This window comes from Taudactylus pleione, unplaced genomic scaffold, assembly GCF_031769625.1.
Source record: "Taudactylus pleione unplaced genomic scaffold, aTauple2 ptg000004l, whole genome shotgun sequence".
NCBI lineage: Eukaryota > Metazoa > Chordata > Amphibia > Anura > Myobatrachidae > Taudactylus > Taudactylus pleione.
The window spans coordinates 3,086,542-3,109,630 of NW_028284407.1; the positions used below are offsets into that span (position 1 = coordinate 3,086,542).

At 44.9% G+C, this 23,089-nt stretch overlaps 1 protein-coding gene across 1 annotated transcript in view; it reads left to right on the forward strand.

Moving 5' to 3' along the window:
• Window positions 1-312: 312 nt before the first annotated feature.
• HAT1 (histone acetyltransferase 1) overlaps window positions 313-23,089 on the forward strand; it is a 66,051-nt gene continuing 43,274 nt past the window's right edge. Inside the window, exons 1-4 of the mRNA XM_088470689.1 lie at window positions 313-496; window positions 5,302-5,373; window positions 6,437-6,512; window positions 7,294-7,414. Coding sequence (XP_088326815.1) covers window positions 490-496; window positions 5,302-5,373; window positions 6,437-6,512; window positions 7,294-7,414 — 276 coding nt within the window. The 5' untranslated portion in view covers window positions 313-489. The remainder of the gene's footprint in view (window positions 497-5,301; window positions 5,374-6,436; window positions 6,513-7,293; window positions 7,415-23,089) is intronic.

Sequence of the window (23,089 nt, forward strand, 5' to 3'; positions counted from 1 at the left end):
TGTGACATAAGTGTACATAAAATGTAATATAATAGTGTACATAAAATGTGATATAATAGTGTACATAAAATGTGATATAATAGTGTACATAAAATGTGACATAAGTGTACATAAAATGTGACATAATAGTGTACATAAAATGTGTCGGTATAATGATTTAGTTCCTCTTTATGTCAGTTGTCCATCTGCATGAGCTGCAGTACCAGTCAGTGTGTTCCATGTGTGACTACTGCTGTGCTGGTGACTAGCGGTCGGGTTTGGGCAGTGTGCGGGACTACAAGTCCCAGTGTGCCCTGCCGCCTGTAGATGACGGCAGGGTTATTACACCAGTGACAGCCGGGCGGGGACCAGCGCTGCTGCTGCTGCTGCTGCTGTGCGTGAGATGTAAACACGCCGGCGGCGGAGGCCGTGGGAAGCGGATACACGTCAGGCTGTGATGCGGCGGGGTGATTGGCTGGGCCTGGCTGACGCTTCAGCAGATGAGCGGACATGGCGGGTAAGTTGCTGGGGAAGATGTGCTGGAGGTGAGGGGGTCCCGGGGTGAGGCGACCACATGTCTGGGTCCTGGCGGGCGGGAAGGTGGGCGCTGCAGTGCCGGGGATCAGGCCGTGGAGAGGCTCTGACAGCACCGGCAGCATCTGCACCCCGCAGCCTCTCCCGCCAAATGCACACCGTGCTGCCGGGCAATGCTTGGGGTGTTGGGGCTGTGCATAACAGGGAGCCCTGGTCTCATACTGCACACACCTGTATTGCCCGTGCTATGACTGCTGTCATGTGTCAGCCTTCACATAATATGTATAACAAATAGGACACCACTGTGTTTTCACACAAAAAAGGACAATAGTCACCAATGATAATGGTATTTAGTAATTCCAAGTTCTGGATATCCACTATTAAGCTTCTCTATTGAGGTGACAGAGAAGCTTAATAGTGGATATCCAGAACTTGGAATTACTAAATACCATTATCATTGGTGACTATTGTCCTTTTGTGTGAAAACACAGTGGTGTCCTATTTGTTATACGTGTTGAGTGGGGAGCGCTTTTTGGATTTTATGTACTACTTTTGTTCCATGTATGTTAATTGAGTATTTGGGTGTATACTCCTGTGCATTTACCCAGCAGCACCTCCCTCTTTATTTTGTGCTATATTTCCTCTATCTACGTTTCTAGCCTTCACATAATAAAACACAGTAATGGATTCTGAACAGGCCAATCAATGACTGGAACTGATGGATATAGTTCATATTTGGGTACTTGTGTACTTACGGACTCATTGCAGAGAGAACCCAAGTGTCCTACACTCATTATTATTATCAATCATGGTAATGTCTAAATCCCCTTCACAGAGAGGACCCTGACGTCATCAGCCAGTGTCCAGCGTCATTCTCTACCATCCAAGTGGGTATAGAGGGGGAATATAACCTAGAGGCGAGCGTAGCGAGCCCGTGAGGGAACAACTTTCTTCTTTAGGTGGGGACAAATTTCGGTACATAATGTACCCAAGTGCCATTTAAAACATTCATGGGTTCTCTGCAATGAGTCCGTAAAGTACACAAGTACCCATATTTGCCCTAGGGAAGGGCATCGAAGAGGAGTAACCTCAAATATTTAGTATCGCCCCCATGTATGAAGTAGGGACCGCAGCAGATATCTGATACCTGCTGCATCCCCTCAATTCTCAGAGACAGCCGCATCCCCCTTAGGTTTCTATGTGGGATGTGATGCTGCCAGATTTACCATCATCCGGAATCTTGGCCCCCGCAGCTAATCAATGGGCTACACATCTCAAAACTTCCTGGGAGTGGGTTCCATAGGAACCCTCCCCTGGCAATGGCGGCCGTGTATGTGCAGTCAGCGGGACTGCGCATGCGCAGTATCCCTGACAGCACTCCGCAGGGACGGGCTCCTTTCGGAGCCCATGTCACTCTGTGTGGCGGGTGTTACATTCCGGCGATATGTTCGCATCTTGCAGTGCGATCATGGGCAGTAATACCATGCCCAGAACACATTGCAAATGCGATCATTAATAAATGGGCACCTATGTCAGATGCAGGGAGATTTCTGGATCGATCCTAGAGCCATGATGTATCAGTAGTATTGGCAAAAAATCTCAGCACTGGTGGCAATGTTCTTACTTGTTCCACTGTGCATGCTTGACCCTAACTGCCCATGCGTGATCTTTGCCTAACTGTTGCCCACGTGTGACCTTTCCCTGACGACTTATGAGATGTGCAGCGGTGGTCCGTAAGCACTTGGCCATAGTGCTAACATCGAAAGCCTGTAATCTCCTGTTATTAAATCGTGTGTGCGGGTAATGCTTTGGTCTGCACTGGGTCAGAGGGTCGCATAGGGTGAGAGAATCTAATTCTTGACTAAGGTAGCCTTTGTAATATTTTTAATGGAAGTCCACATCTCGTATAAGTCGCCAGGTTAGTGCTATTCTTTACCGCTACCATTACACAGATTCCTAACCTTTGGCGGACATCACAGCACTTAAAAGCAGCTTGTCTCTGAACATAAAGCACAACACTGCCTTTACAGCCTATTAACTATACTGGTGACTAAAGGGGCCTATCCATTATCCGACTTTGTGAACAATCTGACCAAAACCAGGAGGTTTTGGTCGCATTGTTCACAAAGTCGGTTAATGGATAGCTGGTAAGGACCAGCGATGCGCATGCACGCTGGGTCCTTGCCGTCCCCGATTATCTACTGATCATGCCTGTCAACCTGACGACGCTCGTCAGGTTTGGCATGTTTAGAGATAGGAGGTCGGGCTCCTTCACTGAATGACGTTCAGTGAAGGCCGTTCAGTGCGGGCACTGCACCTCGGCGACCTGAAGGCTAGACGTTCAGACTTTCAGGTCGCCTAATGGATAGGCACCTTAAGTGCGGCACATTTGTCCCAGTACTATTAGAAACATGGATACACTATACACGATCTCTAAGTCAGGGGTGAGGAACCATTTTTCTGCCGAAGGCCATTTTGATATATATAACATTATTCGTGGGCATGATGCAGGCCACGCCCCTCCCTGTGACATCACACAGGGGCTGGGCCACAATTGCCAATGATTACAGCAATGCCTGGAGCATCCTGAGGATGCTTCGGGGAGCTGTAAGGGCAGCGGTGTGACCATCTTAAGCATCCTAAGGACGCTCCAGGCGGCACTGCTGCATAGATTCTGGCTGCAGTGTGCCACTCTAGTCACCCTGCTAGCCAGATCAGGCTATCAGAAAAAAGCTCAGAGGGCCACACCAAATGATTCCGGGGGCTGTATAAGGCCTGAGGTTCCCCATCCCCGTTCTAAGTACACAAAATCTGGAAACCGGTTGCAATTGTTTGGTTTCTTGATGATTCTTGTCAAAACTGGGGCCAGAGCTTTGTTGCTTTCTACATATTCTAAGTAACTATTTTGTGCTCCGTTGAGATTTATTTTTATTGGCACATAACATTCTAGCACCATTGCCTATGATGGTTCCAGCACAAAGAAGATTGTGATACATTGTAATTATATATCTCCACAGGATCAATGCCATCTGACTTAAAAGTAATATATTCTTTTACCTTTATGAATCGGTTACATTGTTTTATAAATAATTTTACATTGTGTTAGAGAATAATAAATGTGATGCATTTTTAAAGATTAGTAGAGACTTTGGGAGTTTCTGTATTAATCAGCATATGCACAAGCGCAGCTGATATAACATCTTTCCATTTATTCTTTTGTCAAGGTGAGTGCACCTTCTTGACATCAACAGCAGCTGGATCCCGGTGGTCAGAATCCTGACGCCGGGATCCCGACAGGGTTAAAATACCGACAGCCTCCCTGTCTCCATACCCTAAACCTAACCATCCCCCTTAGTCCTAACCCTCCCCCTAGTGCCTAACCCCCGATAATTACCTTTGGGATACCAATGGTTGGTATTGTGGTGCCGGGAACCCGACTTCTGTCGGAATTCCGACACCGATATTTAGATAGTCTCCATCCCGTCAGCCTGCTGACTACATCCCATGCATATACAGGCTTAATGGTGCTCAAGCGTCAGCGATAGCTCTCTATTACTTCTCTCTTTTCTGGCTGCCCCAGTAGGGTTTACATTCTAAATTCACTGCAAAGTTAAAACCTTACAGTTATAAACCCCAAAACTAATAGAGGAGTTATTTTATTTTTTTTGAACCTGCAGCTTGTGGAAGAGACGCTTGGTAATGACTATCAAAGGGAAAAGGTAACTTCAGCGCTGGTCCCTATTGAGATGTATCTGCTTCTCACACAGTGCAAGGAGATGGTCTTCATCAAAATTAAAAAATATAATTTCATCCATTTTCAGAGACTCCAGCTGCACATAAATGAATATTGGTCATTAAGTTAACGCAAACTGGGGTGTTAGGCTTAAAGTACATTAGTAGCCAGTCCTGTAAGGAGGTCCTTAGGTGAACCATTCCATTAACGGTATGCTGCATGTATCTGAATATCATGTGCAGCTTACCGCCGCTTCCAGTGTGGACACTGTGGAGTCTGAACTGATCAGCCCTTTTTTTAATGTTATGCTTATTTTTCAAATATATTACATTATTTGAAGGCCGAGGAATTCTGAATAACAACTGAGAACACAACCCTCAGCGTCCACAGTGGTGTCAATGCTGATTTAATGTCGTCGTGTTTCGTTGGGTCAGAGGGAAGTGTGCATGGCATAATAAACACACCTGTATGCACATTATCACCTTTGCTTAGGCTTTGAGATCCATTTAGACAGGCAAAATCATGGGGGGTGGATTTAAGATGTGCTGATTTCCAGTTGGGGGGTTGGGGGGGGCTGGGGGGACTTAGCCCAGATGTAAATAGTTTTAGAATAAAGATACCTGGTATATGTAGACAGGGGGGGTTCCGCAATTTATTTTTCTTTCCCTTTTCCAGTATCCCTGACAGCTGCAGCTTCACATAAGTTACCCCTCTGTCTCGGCACTACCCTGTATATGTGTATTACAGAAGAAGCCAATATTTACCCGGCAGACGAAAAACCCCAAACAATTGCACTTGCACTACTTGTATCACAACATGGTTGTCTAGATTCAAATGTGCCCAACTTTGGGTGGAATTGTTTCCAAATGAAACCATGTATTTGTTTCTATGGATGAAAATACACTTCTTGATTTTCAAAGTTCACCTCTATTTTTTTTTTTTTTTTAAATACCTGAATTAAATTAACATGCAGTTTATTGTAAACTAAATGCTTTTTCGTTGTAGTTTCCCTTTGGTATCTTAATGGGTTTTTTTCAAATATCTTTTCTGTGTAGGTCTCAGTGCTATGGAGAAGAAGTTGGCGGAATACAAGTGTAACACAAATGAAGCAATTAAACTGAAATTAGGTGAGTATAGTGTAGGCTCTTGCTTGCTATGTTTTATCTGTTAGGTATTTGTAAAGTAGACTTTGGGCACCATTTAGCGACAATTGTAATTGCTGGCGGTATATTTCATGTAGGATCGCTTCGTCTTGCCGGTATATCCCATTACTTGCCTGCCTGGCGAGGTCCAATGGTGTCTCCCTCCTCCATGGCGTCCTCACCTGTGTTGCTGGTGGCCTAACGCTGCCAGCGACAGGTTACTGTCTAATGCGCAGGGGCTGTTCTCGCACCCAGCAGGGATTCAACAAAGCCTTGAGAGGCTTCGCTTGGTCCCCATAGCTGGCAAAGGGGCTGTACCGCTAATGACAACCGTAGATTGTATAATGATTGTAAATTAAGCTTAGGGCTATTTGCAGAATATTGGTTTGCTGTCTAACCCCTTTTTAGCATCGAAAACTAGTGCTAAAAGGTCTATAACAAGTTAAATGGAGCCCTTGGCGTGTTAGGTAAATAACACTGAGGTGTGTGTGCTGTTTCTCTTGACATACATGCTAAACATTTAAACATGTTTGTTATCATATCATATATTCTAACAATTGCTAACTTCACGGTCAAAGAAGGTCTGTTCTCTGGCCCTAGCACAGAAGTATGTTACTATTTGTCACGTGGAGAACATTATATATTGGGTGCCAGTTATAGTTGACATTTGATATGTTCAAAGACATCTTTTGTTTGTTAGCTGTGTTTAATCAGTCTCTATCCCATGTGCTTTTGTTATAATCTTCCTGCCTCCTGAATTGTTCATAATCCTCTTAAGAGTTTTACAAAAACTGCATGTAATAGTTATGAGAATACACTGTAAATCCGTTACAGGACTATGTAATGTGTTTTGAGGGGCACAATGAATCTTGTTTAGTACAATCAATACTTGATGTTTCATCAAGCTTATGGCTCTACGTTTGAAATGCTATACTGTACTGATTTTTCCGCTTTCTCTATTTCACTTTATTCTGGACAGATGTACATTTCCTAGATTTATTTTCTGGTAAACTCAATATAAATGTCTGCTTTTATTTTGTACCCGTAGTGCGTTTCCCAGAAGACATTGATGATGACAGCATGACCTTTAACCCGGAATTCAGTCACCAGCTCTTTGGAGATGAGTAAGTAATAAATAGATCGTGTGAGGATAATTGGAAAAACGAGTTCTCATAGAAAAGTAGACAAAATGGGAAAAAATATGTACCCTTGTTCCACTCCTAAAATTATTGTCAGCAAGCTTCCAGTTTAGCCAACCAAATCCAGATTACCTTGCAATTGTGAAGGCACAGGGTACAGTCACCTCTTTATCATTTAATCACTTTCTGTATTATTTAGTATGCAAATTATGCTTATGTATTAGTGCATTGTTCTGCAGAATCTTTTTTTTTTTTTTTTTGCAAAAGGGATTTCGTATTCCTCCAAATCATGAACAAGGTATTTGGTGCATGCCTAAAAGCAACTACTTTTCCAATATAGTAGTATTTTGCAGTGTGGTTGTTTTTTTATATTTGCTATAAAACAAGCATGGTACAGGGATGGAAGATCTGCACTTTCCAGATATACAGTCAATATGTCGACACCAGGTGGTGGAGAGTAAGCCACTTGGCAAAGGGTTATGCTGCGGAAGGGTTCGTTAGCGTCCGGCATTAGGTAGAGGGTTAGGGTGAAGATTTAGGGTTAAAATAATAAAAACAAAACAAAAAACAAGTGTCGACCTTAGTCTGTGTCGACCATTTGACTCTGACCTATTGACTCTTTCTACATACTGTAGCTCTTTCAATCCACACCCAAAACAAATGGTGAGATTCAGGTGTACTTAAAAAAAAATAATAATAAAATTAATAAACTATTGGGGTTTCAATGTCCTCAGTTTCCAGTAACTTGTTACTCCTGTCTCTTTAGTGAAGTGGCATTTGGATACAAAGGTTTGCAGATGCAGCTGTACTATACTGCTGGAAGTCTGTCTACTATGTTCCGCGTCCTGTACAGCTCTAAAGTCGATGACAAGTTTGAGGGTGTCCAGGTAAATCTCTTTTATTCTTCATAATATGATGAATGGTCAGCTGTGTTTTTTTTTTTTTTTTTTCTTATATATCAATGTTCCCACAATTTAATTTGTGTATATATAATGGTTTGTAGGTGGTTAATGAGACTCTAAACCAGATTAACATTAAGTGCATCTAAAGAGGATGTAGCATGAAAACATACATGTTTAATATAGAGTTGTTTTAAATAACACCGCCTAGTACAGTAATGTTGGGTCCATCTGCTCACTTCCCAGACGATGTACTGTTGTCTTTTTGTTACCAACCTTTTTTGCCATGTGTACATATAAGGCAAAGTTATTCAACATTCGACCCTCCAGCTGTTGTGGAACTACATATCCCAGCATTTACTATTAGGGCATGCTAAATTTGTAACAAGGCCTGCTGGGATATATAATTCCACAACAGCTGGAGGGCCGTATGTTGAAGAGGATGATTCAGAATTGCTTTCAAGCCGGCTGCATTATGGGGGTTATTCATGAAAGCGTGGAGAGAGACAAAATTGTGAAAGATAAAGTACCAACCAATCAGCTCCTAGCTGTCATGTTACAGGCTGTTGATTGGGTTGGTACTACAATTTTATCTCTCCAAGGTTTCACGAATACTCTCCTATCCTCCTATGTGCTTAGAATTATATGTAGATTTTCTCCCATATTCAGAGCTGTATGTATCTGTGGCCGCACCATCCATATCCGTCACTTTCGGCTCACATTTGCATCAGCTTTATCCGTTTGAAGTCATACACATCTCTATGTATGCTCACCTGTCTGTATGCTTAATTTCATCTACATGCCCACAACACACCCTCTGTACACTTAACTCTATGCGAGTTACATAAACATGGCAGTAAGGCCATGTCAAGATTGGTATGGCGACCTCCTCGGCCTGTCCATAGACGCCCCATTGTGTCTCACTCTCCAGCCTGACCTTCTGTCTCAGGGTCGGTGTCTGTGTGGTCCGCCGTCTAAACCCTGAAGTTTTCGGTTTGTCTTGGGTTATGTCCTTTTTTACAGCCCAGATTGGATTTTTGCCTTCAGCATTCCTCCCTTAAGGTTCAGGTCTCTGTTCTCTTTCAAAAAAGATTGCCTCTTTACCAGATGTCCAGACTTTTCTACAAGGTGAGTTTCACCTTCAACCACCATTTGTTACTCTGGTGCCCCCGTGGGATTTGGCTTTGGTATTGACTGCCCTCAAGGCTTCCCCCTTTGAGCCTTTGGAACCGGTGAACCTTTGTTGGCTTGTCTTGAAAACTGTCTTATTCGCCATTGCCTCAACCCGGCGAGTCTCTGATTTGAGTGCATTATCCAGTCGATCTCCCTTATTTTTCACCCGGATCGTGGGGTTCTTGGGAAGAAATATCCAGAAATCTTATTCCCTACTTGTCCTTTACAACTTCAAAAATGTGACTGGCTGGCCTCCAAACAGACTATGGCCAACTGACTTGTCTTCAAAGTCCGCCATGCCTACCTTTTTGGAGGACCTACTAGCCCTAGCCTTGGTGTATGCTCATTCCACCAGGTTGGAGGGGACATAGTGGGAGGCTTGGCGTTGTGCCTCTGCTGAGCAGCTTTGTAGGGCGGCCATGTGGTCTTTCCCCCACATTTTCATCAAGTTCTATTGCTTTGATACCTTTGCTTCCTTAGATACTTGGTTCTGGTGTATGGTATTGAGCGCAGTACAGGAGCATCCTCTTTCTTAGATGGACTGCTTTGGGGTGTCCCATGGATGAAAAGGGGATTTTTGTGTTTTTGTTAAATTTGTGTCTCTGAGTCCACGGGGGGGCAATGGGTGCGCACACTGATGCCCCTGGCTGGCGGAGGTTTTCTTCTGGTCTTTTCTGGCTTTCTTCTCAGTGGCTGATGGCGTGCTTGAGAGGTGTGTGCCGGTCTTCCTTCTTCTCTCCTCCTTTTCCCTCACCTTGGGAGGGCAGAGTGCTTTTTTTTTGCCCTTTAGAAATAGGGCAGGGCGCGGCGCTCCGCTAAAACAGCTGACCGGGAATGCTATATGTATGTATTTTTTTAAACCTGACACCCAAAGGGAAGTGTTCACATAGCCATCAAAACTGCAGAAGACCAACTAAGGCCGCGATTAGCAACGATAATTTCTCCTCCGTCGGCGAAATGTACTTTTCGCCTACATCGCGTGTTTTTGGCGAATTCACTTTTCGTGCGCGCCCCTGCTTTTCGCCCTGTTCAATTTCAAAGGACGCGTTAACGGGACCTGGCGAAACGCAAACAGCCTGACACCCCCCAAAAGATGCACTAGCATTGGGGATAAATGTACCGTATATATCCGAGTATAAGCCGAGTTTTTCAGCACAAAAAATGTGCTGAAAAAGTACCCCCTCGGCTTATACTCGAGTCAAGTGTAGCGCTGACCGGACGGAGTTCGGTCAGCGCTACACACTGCCAAACACACAGCCGCCGGAGCCGGCAGCTGCGTGTTTGGTGTAATCAGCAGCCGCTGAGAGTCTGTCAGACTCTCAGCGGCTGCTGCTGCTTCCACTGCGGGAGCCATCTTCCGGCTCCCGCAGTGGGTGATGGGAGACACGTCGTCATGACGACGTCTCTCCCATGCAAAGCGGCCGGAGGAGCGGACAGCGGCGGGACCAGGAGCGGGAGTTTAAGGTAAGTGTTTATTTTTTTTTAATTCTTTTCACGTCTCTCTCTACTAGGGGGGGAGGGACTACAGGGGGCACTACCAGGGGGCGATGACTACAGGGGGCATTATCAGGGGGCACTACCAGGGGGCGATTACTACAGGGGGCACTACCAAGGGGCATTATCAGGGGGCGATTACTACAGGGGGCACTAAAAGGGATTACCACTGGGGGAACTACAAGGGGGGGATTACTACAGGGGGCACTACCAGGGGGGATTACTACAGGGGGCACTAAAAGGGGGGATTACTACTGGGGGTACTACCAGGGGAGGATTACTACAGGGGGCACTACCAGTGGGGGATTACTACAGGGGGCACTAAAAGGGGGGATTACTACAGGGGGCACTACCAGTGGGAGATTACTACAGGGGGCACTAAAAGGGGGGATTACTACTGGGGGTACTACCAGGGGGGGGATTACTACTGGAGACACTGAAAGGGGGGATTACCACTGGGGGCACTACCAGGAGGGATTACTACTGGGGGCACTACCAGGAGGGATTACTACTGGGGGCACCACCAGGGGGAATTACTACTGGGGAAACTAACAGCTGCTGCCATTTCCCACACTAGGCTTATACTCGAGTCAGTAAGTTTTCCCAGGTTTTTTTGGGTAAAAGTAGGTACCTCGGCTTATATTCGGGTCGACTTATACTCGAGTATATACGCTAGTTTCCCCCTGAATAGCCCTACTGAAGCTATTTGGGGTACTTAAATGCTCTCAATAGCTGCTAAAAAGCGTCTTTGCACAAGTGGTGAAGAATAGCATTTGGCAGTTTTTTTTGGTGAAAATAAGTAGTCCCAGCAATTTTGGGGTACATGAAAATGGGTGCACGCATGGTTAGAAATCGCAAAATTTAAGTTTTAAAAAACGCACCATCAGCAAGCACCTGTAATCAAAAAACACCTCCCCCATACTCGCAGCCCCCCCCCCCATAAGCTTATTTTCGCTAGTTTTTAAGTTTGTACCCCAACTTTGTTTTTTTTTTATTCCGCCCCCTTTTTCAATTGCAATTTTTGGGGTGTTCCTCCAGTGTTTTTTTTTTTATTTATTTTTTTGACGCCGTTAACCTTTGGGGACCTGTCCCAAGGGTGCAGGGTGGTTTCCCCACCTTTGCACCCCAAAACCGAAATTCTGCACTTTTTTACGCCTACTATTAATAGGCGAAACTTGTCCGCCTATTAGATTGCATTGACTTTCCGCTTACGTGAAAAGTCTTTGCAGTTGAATAGGGCGAAAAATTTCCACCTGGTGAAATGATGTCATCCGCGATACTTTTCTACGGATTTGGACTTATCGCGGCTAATCAAATACGGGCCTAAGTCAGTGGTTTCCACACTGTCCTCAATGAGCCCTAAACAAGCCAGTTATTGGTGAAACGCGCTTCTGGATGGAGGTGCCGGCCTGTGCACTGACTGGACCTCGGGAGATTCATTTGGGTATCGTTGTAATTGAACAACCGTTGTTTGTCACCCAAGCGTCATTGCATGTCTAGTCACAGTACCTCCCTTTCTACTCTTTGCTGTGGACTCTCGTGAACCAGTCATCTTAAGATCCCCTGCGCTGGTTCATCCATCAGGGGTCTAACTCCGGTTTCTCACAACAGAAGATTGACTGCTTCTCTACTTTCTATCTGCCAATACTGGATACTCGCACTGTCATCTCCCTATTCAATGGCTGAGGTCCATCCGTCCCTCCACACAGGGAGAAAGTCGAAGCAGGTTCAAGATTACTAGAGATAATTTACTTCTAGGGACTCGAGACAAATTCCCTTAAAGCAAAAACATTTTTTTTGGCTTCAAACATATAAATTAGATGAAAGAGCCCCTATGCTACAACACTTGTTAAAAATATAATACACCAACTCAGTTTCAAGCAATTATTTAATAATTAAATGCATAAATCAGTCACAATATGTTAAAAATAAAAAAAAGGGACATTCCCTCCAATAATATAAAACACCACTGTATATATGAAAAAATTCTAGTAAAATTCTCAACAAAGTATAGTTCAATGTATACATGCTACTAAATAGTAAATATGCTAGTAAAAACTAAAGAAGTCTTATTGCAGAAGCTGGAATACACGGAGTGGAAAGAGTTCTATATAATATCCACTCTCCTGGTTATATTTAGTGTATATATAATAGTTACCAGACCAGTGCAGCTTCCATGTCCAATATAGTCTAGAAAAAAAACTTCCCTCCACCACACTGAAAAAACCCCCCCGCAAAAATACTTGCCTATATGCGTTTGTTCTTCGCAATTTCTACTGTCTTGGTGCAAATTGTTTTACCGAACACTGCAATTGATTATGTGCATGTGCAGATATTTGTACGCTATGTATGGCTTGTTGAGTGCACGCACCTCCCATATATTGAACAAAGGTTGTTTTATTTGACTTATAGTAACATTTAACTGACAAAAATAAAGATAGTCCATTGGTACAGGACATGGAACTATATCGCTCATGAGACACACATGGCATTATAGAGAGACAATATAAATGATTGCGTAACTAGACATTTAAAACGCAAAATCCAAGGGATACATTAATATGTGATTTTTTGATGTTCACACGGTGACACAAAACACCCTAAGTTTAAGAGCTACACGAGGGACCCCATTCTAGACATTTGTGATTTGTCTAGTACTCTTAATATGATCCCCCTCCTCTGATTTATTTTAATTTTTTAAATAATTCGCTTGGGAATAATCTCCTGTTGAATACGGAAGTATTTTCATAATTTTTATTTATGCGTAGTATGATCTTTTTTCATAATGAAGGTGATTTATTTTATTATCAAACATTAAAAGTTACGTTTTAAGACTTTCAACTACATACAGTCAGGTCCATAAATATTGGGACATTGACAGAATTTTCAGATTTTGGCCTCTATTCACCACCACAATGGCTTTGAAATGAAACAAACAAGATGTGCTTTAACTGCAGACTTTCAGATTTAATTTGAGGGTAATTACATCCAAATCGGGTGAACGGTGTAGGAATTACAACAGTTTCAATATGTGCCTCCCACTTTTTAAGGGGCCAAAAGTAATGGGACTATCAACTCAAAAGCTATTTCATGGACAGGTGTGAGCTATTCCCTCGTTATTACATAATCAATTAAGCAGGTAAAAGGTCTGGAGTTGATTCTAGGTGTGACATTTGCATTTGGAATCAGTTGCTGTCAACTCTCAATATGAGATCCAAAGAGCTGTCACTATCAGTGAAGCAAGCCATCATTAGGCTGAAAAATCAAAACAAACCCATCAGAGAGATAGCAAAAACATTAGGTGTGGCCAAATGAACTGTTTGGAACATTCTTAAAAAGAAAGAACGCACCGGAGAGCTCAGCAACACCAAAAGACCCGGAAGACCACGGAAAACAACTGTGGTGGATGACAAAATAATTTTTTCCCTTGTGAAGACAGATGAGACAAAGATCAACTTGTACCAGAGTGATGGGAAGAGAAGAGTATGGAGAAGGAAAGGAACTGCTCATGATCCAAAACATACCACCTCATCAGTGAAGCATGGTGGTGGTAGTGTCATGGCGTGGGCATGTATGGCTGCCAATGGAACTGGTTCCCTTGTATTTATTGATGATGTGACTGCTGACAAAAGCAGCAGAATGAATTCTGAAGTGTTTGGGGCAATATTATATGCTCCTATTCAGTCAAATGATTCAGAACTCATTGGACGGCGCTTCACAGTGCAGATGGACAATGACCCGAAGCATACTGCAAAAGCAACCAAAGAGTTTTTTAAGGCTAAAAAGTGGAATGTTATGCAATGGCCAAGTCAATCCCCTGACCTGAATCCGATTGAGCATGCATTTCACATGATGAAGACAAAACTGAGGGGAAAATGCCCCAAGAACAAGCAGGAACGGAAGACATTTGCAGTAGAGGCCTGGCAGAGCATCACCAGGAATGAAACCCAGCGTCTGGTGATGTCTATGCGTTCCAGACTTCAGGCTGTAATTGCCTGCAAAGGATTTGCAACAAAGTATTAAAAAGTGAAAGTTAGATTTAGGATTGTTTAGTTTGTCCCATTACTTTTGGCCCCTTAAAAAGTGGGAGGCACATATAGAAAGCGTTGTAATTCCTACACCGTTCACCTGATTTGGATGTAATTACCCTCAAATTAAATCTGAAAGTTTGTAGTTAATCACATATTGTTTGTTTCATTTCAAAGCCATTGTGGTGGTGAATAGAGGCCAAAATATGAAAATTCTGTCAATGTCCCAATATTTATGAACCTGACTGTACATAACTTCAATCCATTTTTCTGTCAAGAGTTCCCCAAAAAATGTCTTCTTTCCCTCTTTCTTTGTGTACTGACTCTTACTAGGTTGAGGGCAGGATGAGCAACTTGTGGATCTATACATGCAGTGCATATCACACTACACATGTTTCAGTGACCTGTATTTGTTCCTTCGACGGTATCTCAGAAACTGTAACCTTCGTAGTGTGCCCAAGATGGCTGCCTCACCTGGTACGCCCATGGGTGGGATGAAAAATACTTGGATCTGCTGGTGTAAGGTGTCTGCTCTTAGATTTTGTACTCTGCCACTTCCACATCTTGTGTTATCTTTCCTAAGAGTTACCTATTCCACCCATGGTAAACTATGTAGCGCACCTAAAATGGCTGCCTCACCTGGTTACCTTCATGAGTGGGATGTATAACCCGTGGAAGTTATTACCCAAAATGGCTTCCCCACCCCTGCATTATTTCCATCGTACCCATTAAGTTGACTGTTTTCGGTTTGTTTTCTTCTTTCTGTAATACTAAACCCTTCTGCTAAGTTTTTGATGATGTATTGCGACTTTGAGTCCTGAGAAAAACCTATATAAATAAAATTATTATTACATACTTCAAAATCACATCTTGAACTTATCATTTCAAACGTTGGTTCATTATATATACTATAACCTAATAAAAACATTGAAGATACTGTACGTAATCATCCCAATTCCCCCCTCCCTCTCTATGGCTTCCTTCTTTGAACAGTAGATGGTAAGGCTCCAGTGACTGGAACCTCACCCTATGCCCACTGTTATTGAATGTGAATCCTAATTTTGGAACAAGTGTTCACATCTGGTTCACGTGGAAGATTACAAACACATTTGCTAATGAAATCTATCTGAGGCCCTCTTGATTGATGGTTTACACCACCATCCCTAGTCAATTACATTTAAATCCTTTGGTCTGGGGAGACTGAAGCAGTGAGCAGCAATGGTAGTCACTGTTTAATACATTGACAACGTTGTAATTTATATTGTTCTACATCTATACCTGGGTGATCTTACTTCCTGGTTGGACAAAGAACTCTCTAACCCCAATAATACATGCATTGTTAGGACAGTGCCTTTTCCTATTTTGTTTATTTTTTTTTTTTATTCATTTTTAGAAAAAATAAATAAAAAAAAATGGAAACCTCTGTGTACTTTGATGTTGCGTGCACCATACAGATCATACAGCACCATACAGATCAGATCTCTATTTACATCCGTCAATGTCACCATACAGATATAGCTGGAAGAGAACTGCACCACAGAACTGATCTGCATGGTTCCAGTGAATGCCTGCAGTACTTTCTGCTGCATCCAGAAGGGGGGAGAGGGGTAGCACGACATGCGTATTGGAAATATATAAATATTCCACGTTTTCATCTTTGCCTGGTCATCGTCCTGTCTGTTTTTTCTTGCACTTGTCTTCTACATCCATCATCTCATCCTCACGCTTAATTGCCTAATCCGTTTTCACTGGCGTTTTCACACACCGCTCTGAATTTGGATCCATACAACATGGTAACACAACCCTAAACTAAGGACCTGAATTTGATACAGCAATTATAATAATTTGTCATGGTTTTGACATGGGCACAAGATGTATGGAGCCAGCAGAAATGGACAGCCACTTGTCAGACTTCTGTGTCAAAATAGTTACTAAGTTGTGTCATCTGCAGACCCTTTAATATGTAGCATGTTATATACACTTCCATCTCGCTACTTTCCCTTTAACCGATCTTTGAGCATTTTTTTTTTTTTATTAAATCCAAGTTTTTGATCAAGGTTCTCTTCTTAATTCCAGAGTGCGTCTCCTATGCATCTTTCGCAAGTACTAGTGCTAATAGTAACTTTGTGTATTGAATCAATAAGGTTATTTTGCACTAATGGGGAAAGTGTGTAATTGAGGATTTGTTTAAAGAAGTGGAAATTTTTTACAAATTCCTGAATTATTCTGAGAACCTTATTTTAATGTTTGCATTTATTAATGTGAGGTTTTGCTGCCATCCTGCTGAGTTTGAGTTAAAATAAAACAGTCATGTATGTCTATTTATTTAAATATATCGTATATGTGTTCTAGATGGGGAAAATGTACCTGGCTGTAAAGAGATTAGACATGCTTTTGTTTATTCAGACAAGTTTGTTAGCAATGTCTTGGAATATTTTTTACACGTGCGTTCTTTGTTTCTACTGCAGGGTCCATAGGGGGTCCACAGGGTTGACCTTGGGGTATAGGTTGGGAACCAAATCCGGGCACCACGCAGTTAAAGCTTTTAGTTCCCAGGATGCACATGGGTCCACTCTCCCTATAACCCCGCCCCCCAGCCAGAGGCACCTCAGTTTAAGTTGGTGCCCGGCCGGAGTCGGGTCACCGTTACTGCAGGGGGGCTGCTTAGCAGCCCCTAAGCTTAAAAGAGTTTTATTTTATTATTTTTTTTTTTTACTACTCTTCAGAGCGGCAGCATCAGACTGTCCAATGGACGTCTGAGCTGCCGCTCCTACACCCCGCCGGCGCTGCGACGCCAGTACAGATCTGGGGATCGCAGCGGGACCCCAGAGTCTGTACTAGCCGGGCTCTGGAGGAATCCCTGGGCTGCTGCCGGATCGACGGGGACAGGTAAGTCGCGTGGTCACCGCTTGCGGTGACCCGCGTGTACATGCAGCCTTATGCCTCCGGTCTCTGGGGACAGACCGGAGGCGCTAGCGGTGGCGGCGGGCTCCCCCTCCATGGAGGCATACCCCGCGTGTCCACAGCCCCACCAGGGATTATAGCGGCAGCGGGAGCCGGCATCCCGGGGGGTTAATTGCTAGCCAGGGGAGGAAACCTTCCCTGTCTAGCGGCTCCTCCCCTCAGCTCAGCGCGCCTTTCAATACTACAGTCTGGCGTCGCTGAGCTGCTTCCTCCGCGGGCCACGCTTCTTCTGAGGTCTCCAGCGGCCATTTTCTCTCTGTGGTGCTGCAGAACTCTTAGGATGTCAGTGAGCCCAGTCCCCCTGCGTACCTGGCCATTTTGGGTCAGTGTACACCGCGCTATAGCCTTCCCAGACACTGAATCTGGGCAGTTGAATGTAGCGACATTGTGCAGTATATTATATGTCATGCTTATGTATGTATATATATTTTTCTGCATTGTATGTGACTTATGCTAGTGCTGACTGTCTGCTTTTTCTCTCACCTGTCAGTGTATATCTATCCCTTTTCTTTATCTGCCCTAATACAGGTGTACCTGGGGTGGTTCTGAGACCTCACATATATATATTTGTTAATATCTGTGAGGTTTGTCACATACTATTGCGTGCTGCACGTTGCCATATTTTAGATGGAACTGTGAGTTGCGTACGCTGATAATGGGTTCCTGCAGCTAATCTTAGCGTCAGTCAGGACCGGTATGGCGCTGCTTAATATTTCCGTCAAGATAGTCAGATATATCTGACCAGGAGATTGCACACGATACTGCACCCATTATTGCTATCCTGCAAGTCATAGCCTGCAGGAATTAGTGCGGAGGATTTTAACTCAGAAAGGTTTTCGTATGCGGCACCATCTGGTGCCGGGCCCCTTGCACGACCCCCTTAAAGGGCGGTTTATTTCTCAGGATCCTCTCCTTTGAGGATCGCCGGGCGGGCCCCATTGTCGTCACTCGCTTGGAGTTACTTCACCATACTGCCCTTTTGAACTCGGGGTATCTCGCAATTTCTTGCAATTTACCCCTGTGTCACAGACTATCGCTCCCTGCCGGGGTTTTTCACAGTACATGAATTACCTCCGATACCACATCGGTCTGTCATTCCCCTTGCAGGGATTACCACAACGGCCACCCTGGTGGATGTCGTTTTATACGAAATACTAATTGGCGTGATATACGCCCTGTGGTTACTGACCAGTGGCTCTGCCGTGAACTGGATGGTATATTCGGCTCTTTCCCTCTCACATGGGGGGGAGCCGATCTCAAGTATTATTATCCCTGCTTTGGGGCTGGTAGCCAGGCTCATTCTGGATATAGAGAATGTCGATCCTGCACCAGTATCATACATCTCCCGTTTTCTGCCCAGCGGGTGGATCTCATAGCGGGAGTCTGGCTGTCCCCAGATACGAGGAGTCACAAAGGCCTCCTGTTTCCCATTCCCTGAGGGTCCTCACAAGTAATGGAAATCCCCTTCTGGGATGGATTTGTATGTTAATCATCGGGTTACAGGCATTAATACGCCTCCCATCCCGGCCTGGACGAATTTTACGGATCCGTAGGTGGTAACTTTGCCTGAAATCAATGTACTCGTTTTCAGGGCCTGTTGCCCGTCCTACCATGGCCATCGCATGGTGATGCTTTTGTGACGTTTTTCCCCTCCAACACGTCTGAGGTTCAAATATCTTTTTGCCGCTCACAAAATATGCAGTGGTCATATGTGGGATTACCTCATGGGATGCCGGTCTTCTAACTTTCAGGGTTTCGGCGGCGTCTGTATCCGCCGCAGTACCCTATGGCTGCGTTATGGGAAAGCAGAGGTGCACACTCCTTCCAGGGGGAAGTTCTTGTTTGGTCCTGACCTTGACAAGATCGTTGCATCATTGGCAGTATCACTAATGGGGAGATACCGTCTTTAGCTACTCCCACTACATTCGGACTAACTCTGTTAAGTCTTTTTCTCCTCAGGGTCAGCCTAAAGGCCTGTTTTTTCCTAGGCTGTCGGCCTCCACGGGGGCCACCTTATCCAGTACCGAGCAGTCCTGGACTTCCGGACGACCCTGTTTCTACACCTGAGGATATACCCTCAGCCTGACGGGACAGGTCTACATCTGGGGAATTTCCAGAGTGAGGTACTGATTCTCAACGGCCTCTCATTGCTCATGCAGCCTCCTCACAGGCATTGTTACACGGGCCCTTCTTCAGAACTGATCAGGGCCTTACAATCCCAGAAAGCTATACAGTCTTTGTGGTAAGCAGAGCTATTTCGGCCAACCTCACTATCTCAGTGAGGGACTGGTTGTTCTACTTTCTTTTTGGGGCGGTGACCGACTGGTCCTCCTTTGCCTATACTCTGTCTCAAATCCCTGAATCAGATTCCAACGGTGCCTGGACTCAGGTGGATTCGTCCATGCTCCATCATCCGATGTTTGGAACCTGGGGATTTTATGGTATATCCGAGTATTCAGGATACGTACCTACGGGTACATACAGAGCCCTCTCATCAGCATGGGTTCAGGTTTGCTGTGCCACAGCAACACTTGTAAGTTTCGGGCTCTGCCTTTTGGGGCTGTCCTCAACTCCACCGGGGTTTACCAGCTTTATGGATTTTCTGACAGTTCACCTGTTCAGTGTATCCGAATGCTCCTTTCTCTGGACGGTCTCCTACTTTTAGCAGGATCACCAAGGTACTTTACCGCCAGGTCAGGATAACCGGGGCTTCTTCTCGTCACAGAAAAGTCCTCCCTGCATCCCTCACAGGGTTTTCTTCATCTGGGAGCACTGCTGGATTCTCAGAATCTGAGAATTTTTCTGGCGTAAGACAAGATCTCCACTCTTCAACTTCGAGTGTGCGGATATCTACGCAGTCGACATATATCATTACTCTTTGTGATGCGCGGTCTACCAGAGTGTCTACCTTTTGGTAGGGTGGAATGTGCTCAGTTCCATTCCAGGCCTTGCCATAATTGACTCCCCTCCAGATGGATCGAGTTTTTTCCATCGGATCGCTGTTCGAACGATGATACTTTCTACGGAGGCGAGTTGGTCTCTGTCCGGGTGGCTATGGCCATCTCGTCCAGGGTGTTCTTTGCTAAAGACAGTGTCTGGTCCGCATTCATTTCGGGGCAGTTGGACGTCTGTCGCTTCTGCCCTGCCACTTACCTTGTTGATACTTTAAGCTGTCTTGGACTTTCACTCTGGCCTAACCCATTTGTCACGGTAAACCTGAATAGGTTCAGTCCGACAGTGTCACAACAGTGGCTTCCATCTAGGCAACACTGGTAGTTGGGTGGCAATGTTAGGAATGTCACCCATTCTGACATAGTCCAAGGGTCTTCTCCTGGCCAACTCTGCGGTGTTTATTCCCGGAGCTCTCCATTGGGAAGCGGGCTTCCTCAGCCGTCACGGCGTGCATCCCGGGGACTAGTCTCTTCTCCAAGAGAGGTTTCAACTCCTGGTGAGCAGAGGGGGCCTCCCTGAGGGGATTGATCCCCATGGCCTTCTGACTCGATCACACATTACCGGTGTTACAGTCCAGCTCTAGGAGTACTGAAGCTACCTTCAGTGACTCTTTGTCAGTGAAGTGGTCCTTCCACTTTGTGTACCTGTGTCCTCCGGTCTCCCTTCTTCCTCGAGGTCTTCGGAAGTTTAATTCGAGACGGAGGGGCTTTCCTTCTGGGGGCTCCAGGTCGTCCCAGACATCACTGGTACTAAGATTTTCGGAGTCTCCTCCTCGATGCTCCGTTCCTACTGCTTCACTATCTGGACCTGTTGTCTCAGGGTCCTTGTTTTTCCCTGGATCTGGATCGCTTGTCTTTAACTGCGCCCCTACTGTGGTCCTCGGGCTTCCCTGGCTCTGTCTTCATTGAGATGTTTAGAGCAGATAGGCCAGACTTTGCTGGGATCTGCCACGGACTGTGGCATACATAATTCTTATGGTATCGTACCTGTCGATACGATCCTCCGGTGTCCAGGATTTCCAGATATTCTGGCATTCCTTCCAGCTGGCTTGGGTTTCACCCTTGGCCTGGCCTTCCTGACAGTGCGGATCTCTACACTGTCGGTATGGTTAAGATATGGAATTGCTCCGCTCTGGTATCCAGTTCATCCTTTGGAGTGTTTTCTGGATTATGTCTCCACTTGTCCTCCCTAGGGACTCCTGGGGAGTTAGTAGTGGTTCTTTGTTCCCTCCGGGGACAGTCAATGGAACCGCTGGTTGTGATAGCCATTACATGGTCTATTGTTTAAGCTCTCTCTCTCTCTCTCTCTCTCTCAGGGTGTTTAAATCAACCAGGAGAGTGTCTGAATGGGGAGCGTTCTCATGTGGCTCCCTCTTCTGGAGGGCATCATGTCAGGGTGTGAGTTGCTCTCGCCCTGTGTTTCTTCTTAAAGTGGTTTTTAGGTTCCATATTATTCTGGAACTTATGGTATGGCCATTCAGTTCCCAGTCCTCTCGGCTGTTGTGGCCTCATGGACTGTGGTCCGGCCTCTTTGGCTTTATGTGATCCGTTCAAGTTCCTTATGGTAAGCGGACTCCTTATTGGTGGTCTGCGGTTTCTGGTTTTAACAGGAAACGATGGCCGGCCTATAATGAAATGTTGACTGGATGGCCTCGTATGTCTTCCTCAGGGGCCTACCCATGGGTGGGCATTTCTGTCGTTGAGGCTTGTTTTTTTTTTTTTTCTCGGGCCGTGTAACCCTCGTGGGCGGCTCGTCGTGGCGCCTCGGCTGTTTTGCCTTACTAGGTGTCCACGTGGTCTTCTGTCCATACCTTTTTAAGGTTCTAGGCATTGGTTTCCTTTGCCTCTCAGGATGCTTCCTTTTTGGCGACGGATTCTCCTCTCAGCACAGGAGCGTCCCCACCCTTGGTTGAACTGCTTTGGGACATCCCCAAGGTCAACCCTGTGGACCCCCTATGGACCCTGAAGTAGAAAACAAGAGATATGGTAAGAACTTACCTTTGTTATCTCTGTTTCTACGAAGTCCATAGGGTCCACAGGGCGCCCGCCCTGACGCACCTGGCTTCATATGGGCTGTGTTACTGGTCACCGGCTTCCCGTCTCCTTTTCTGTGAGTATGGTTCTAGAGTGTTCCAGTTTTCTCTCTCTTTTTCTCTCCTCCTCCGGCCTTTGGCTACTTACAATCTGAGGTGCCTCTGGCTGGGGGGCGGGGTTATAGGGAGAGTGGACCCAAGTGCATCCTGGGAACTAAAAGCTTTAACTGCGTGGTGCCCGGATTTGGTTCCCAACCTATACCCCAAGGTCAACCCTGTGGACCCTATGGACTTCGTAGAAACAGAGATAACAAAGGTAAGTTCTTACCATATCTCTTGTTTTTCAATGCCTTTAGAAGACAGGATATGCTATTTTAAAGCGTAATGAGATATACTGATTCTTTATAAATAAACAATATTAGTTGGAATATGAAAGTGACCATTTTCTGCATTTTATTTAGCTTTGTTCCAGCTCTAAGGGCCTTATCCAATTAGCCGCGAAATAAGTCACACAATTTGCGTGTTTTGGTGCGATATTTTCACTTTTTTTTTTTTTTTTTTTTTATTTGTATGCACGCTCCGGTTTTTTGCACTATCCTATTACAAAAGACATGAAAATGCATTAGCACGAAAACTGTTAGTGGAGAACCCAGCGAAAAGTGCAACAAGGTTTGGAGAAATTAACCTGTACCCCATAAAAAGGCTAACTGACATAGGAAACATTTTAGAAGTGTATTACTGGCTCTACTAAAAGTGGGATCCGGTCTAAAGATCTACAGTAAAAAGGTAGACAATGTCTAGATAGACACCAGAAGTTAGACAGTCAATAGGTCGACATGTAAGAAGGTTGACATGTAAAACTGGTCAACACATTATTATTTTTGTTAGGGTCAGGTACTTACCGTAGGGTCAGGCACCAGGTGGGTGGGTTAGGGTTTTGCACTTACCGGAGGGTTTGTGTTTGTTAGGGTCAGGCACCTACTCCGACAGTTTCGGGTTAGGCACCAGGAGGCAGGGTTA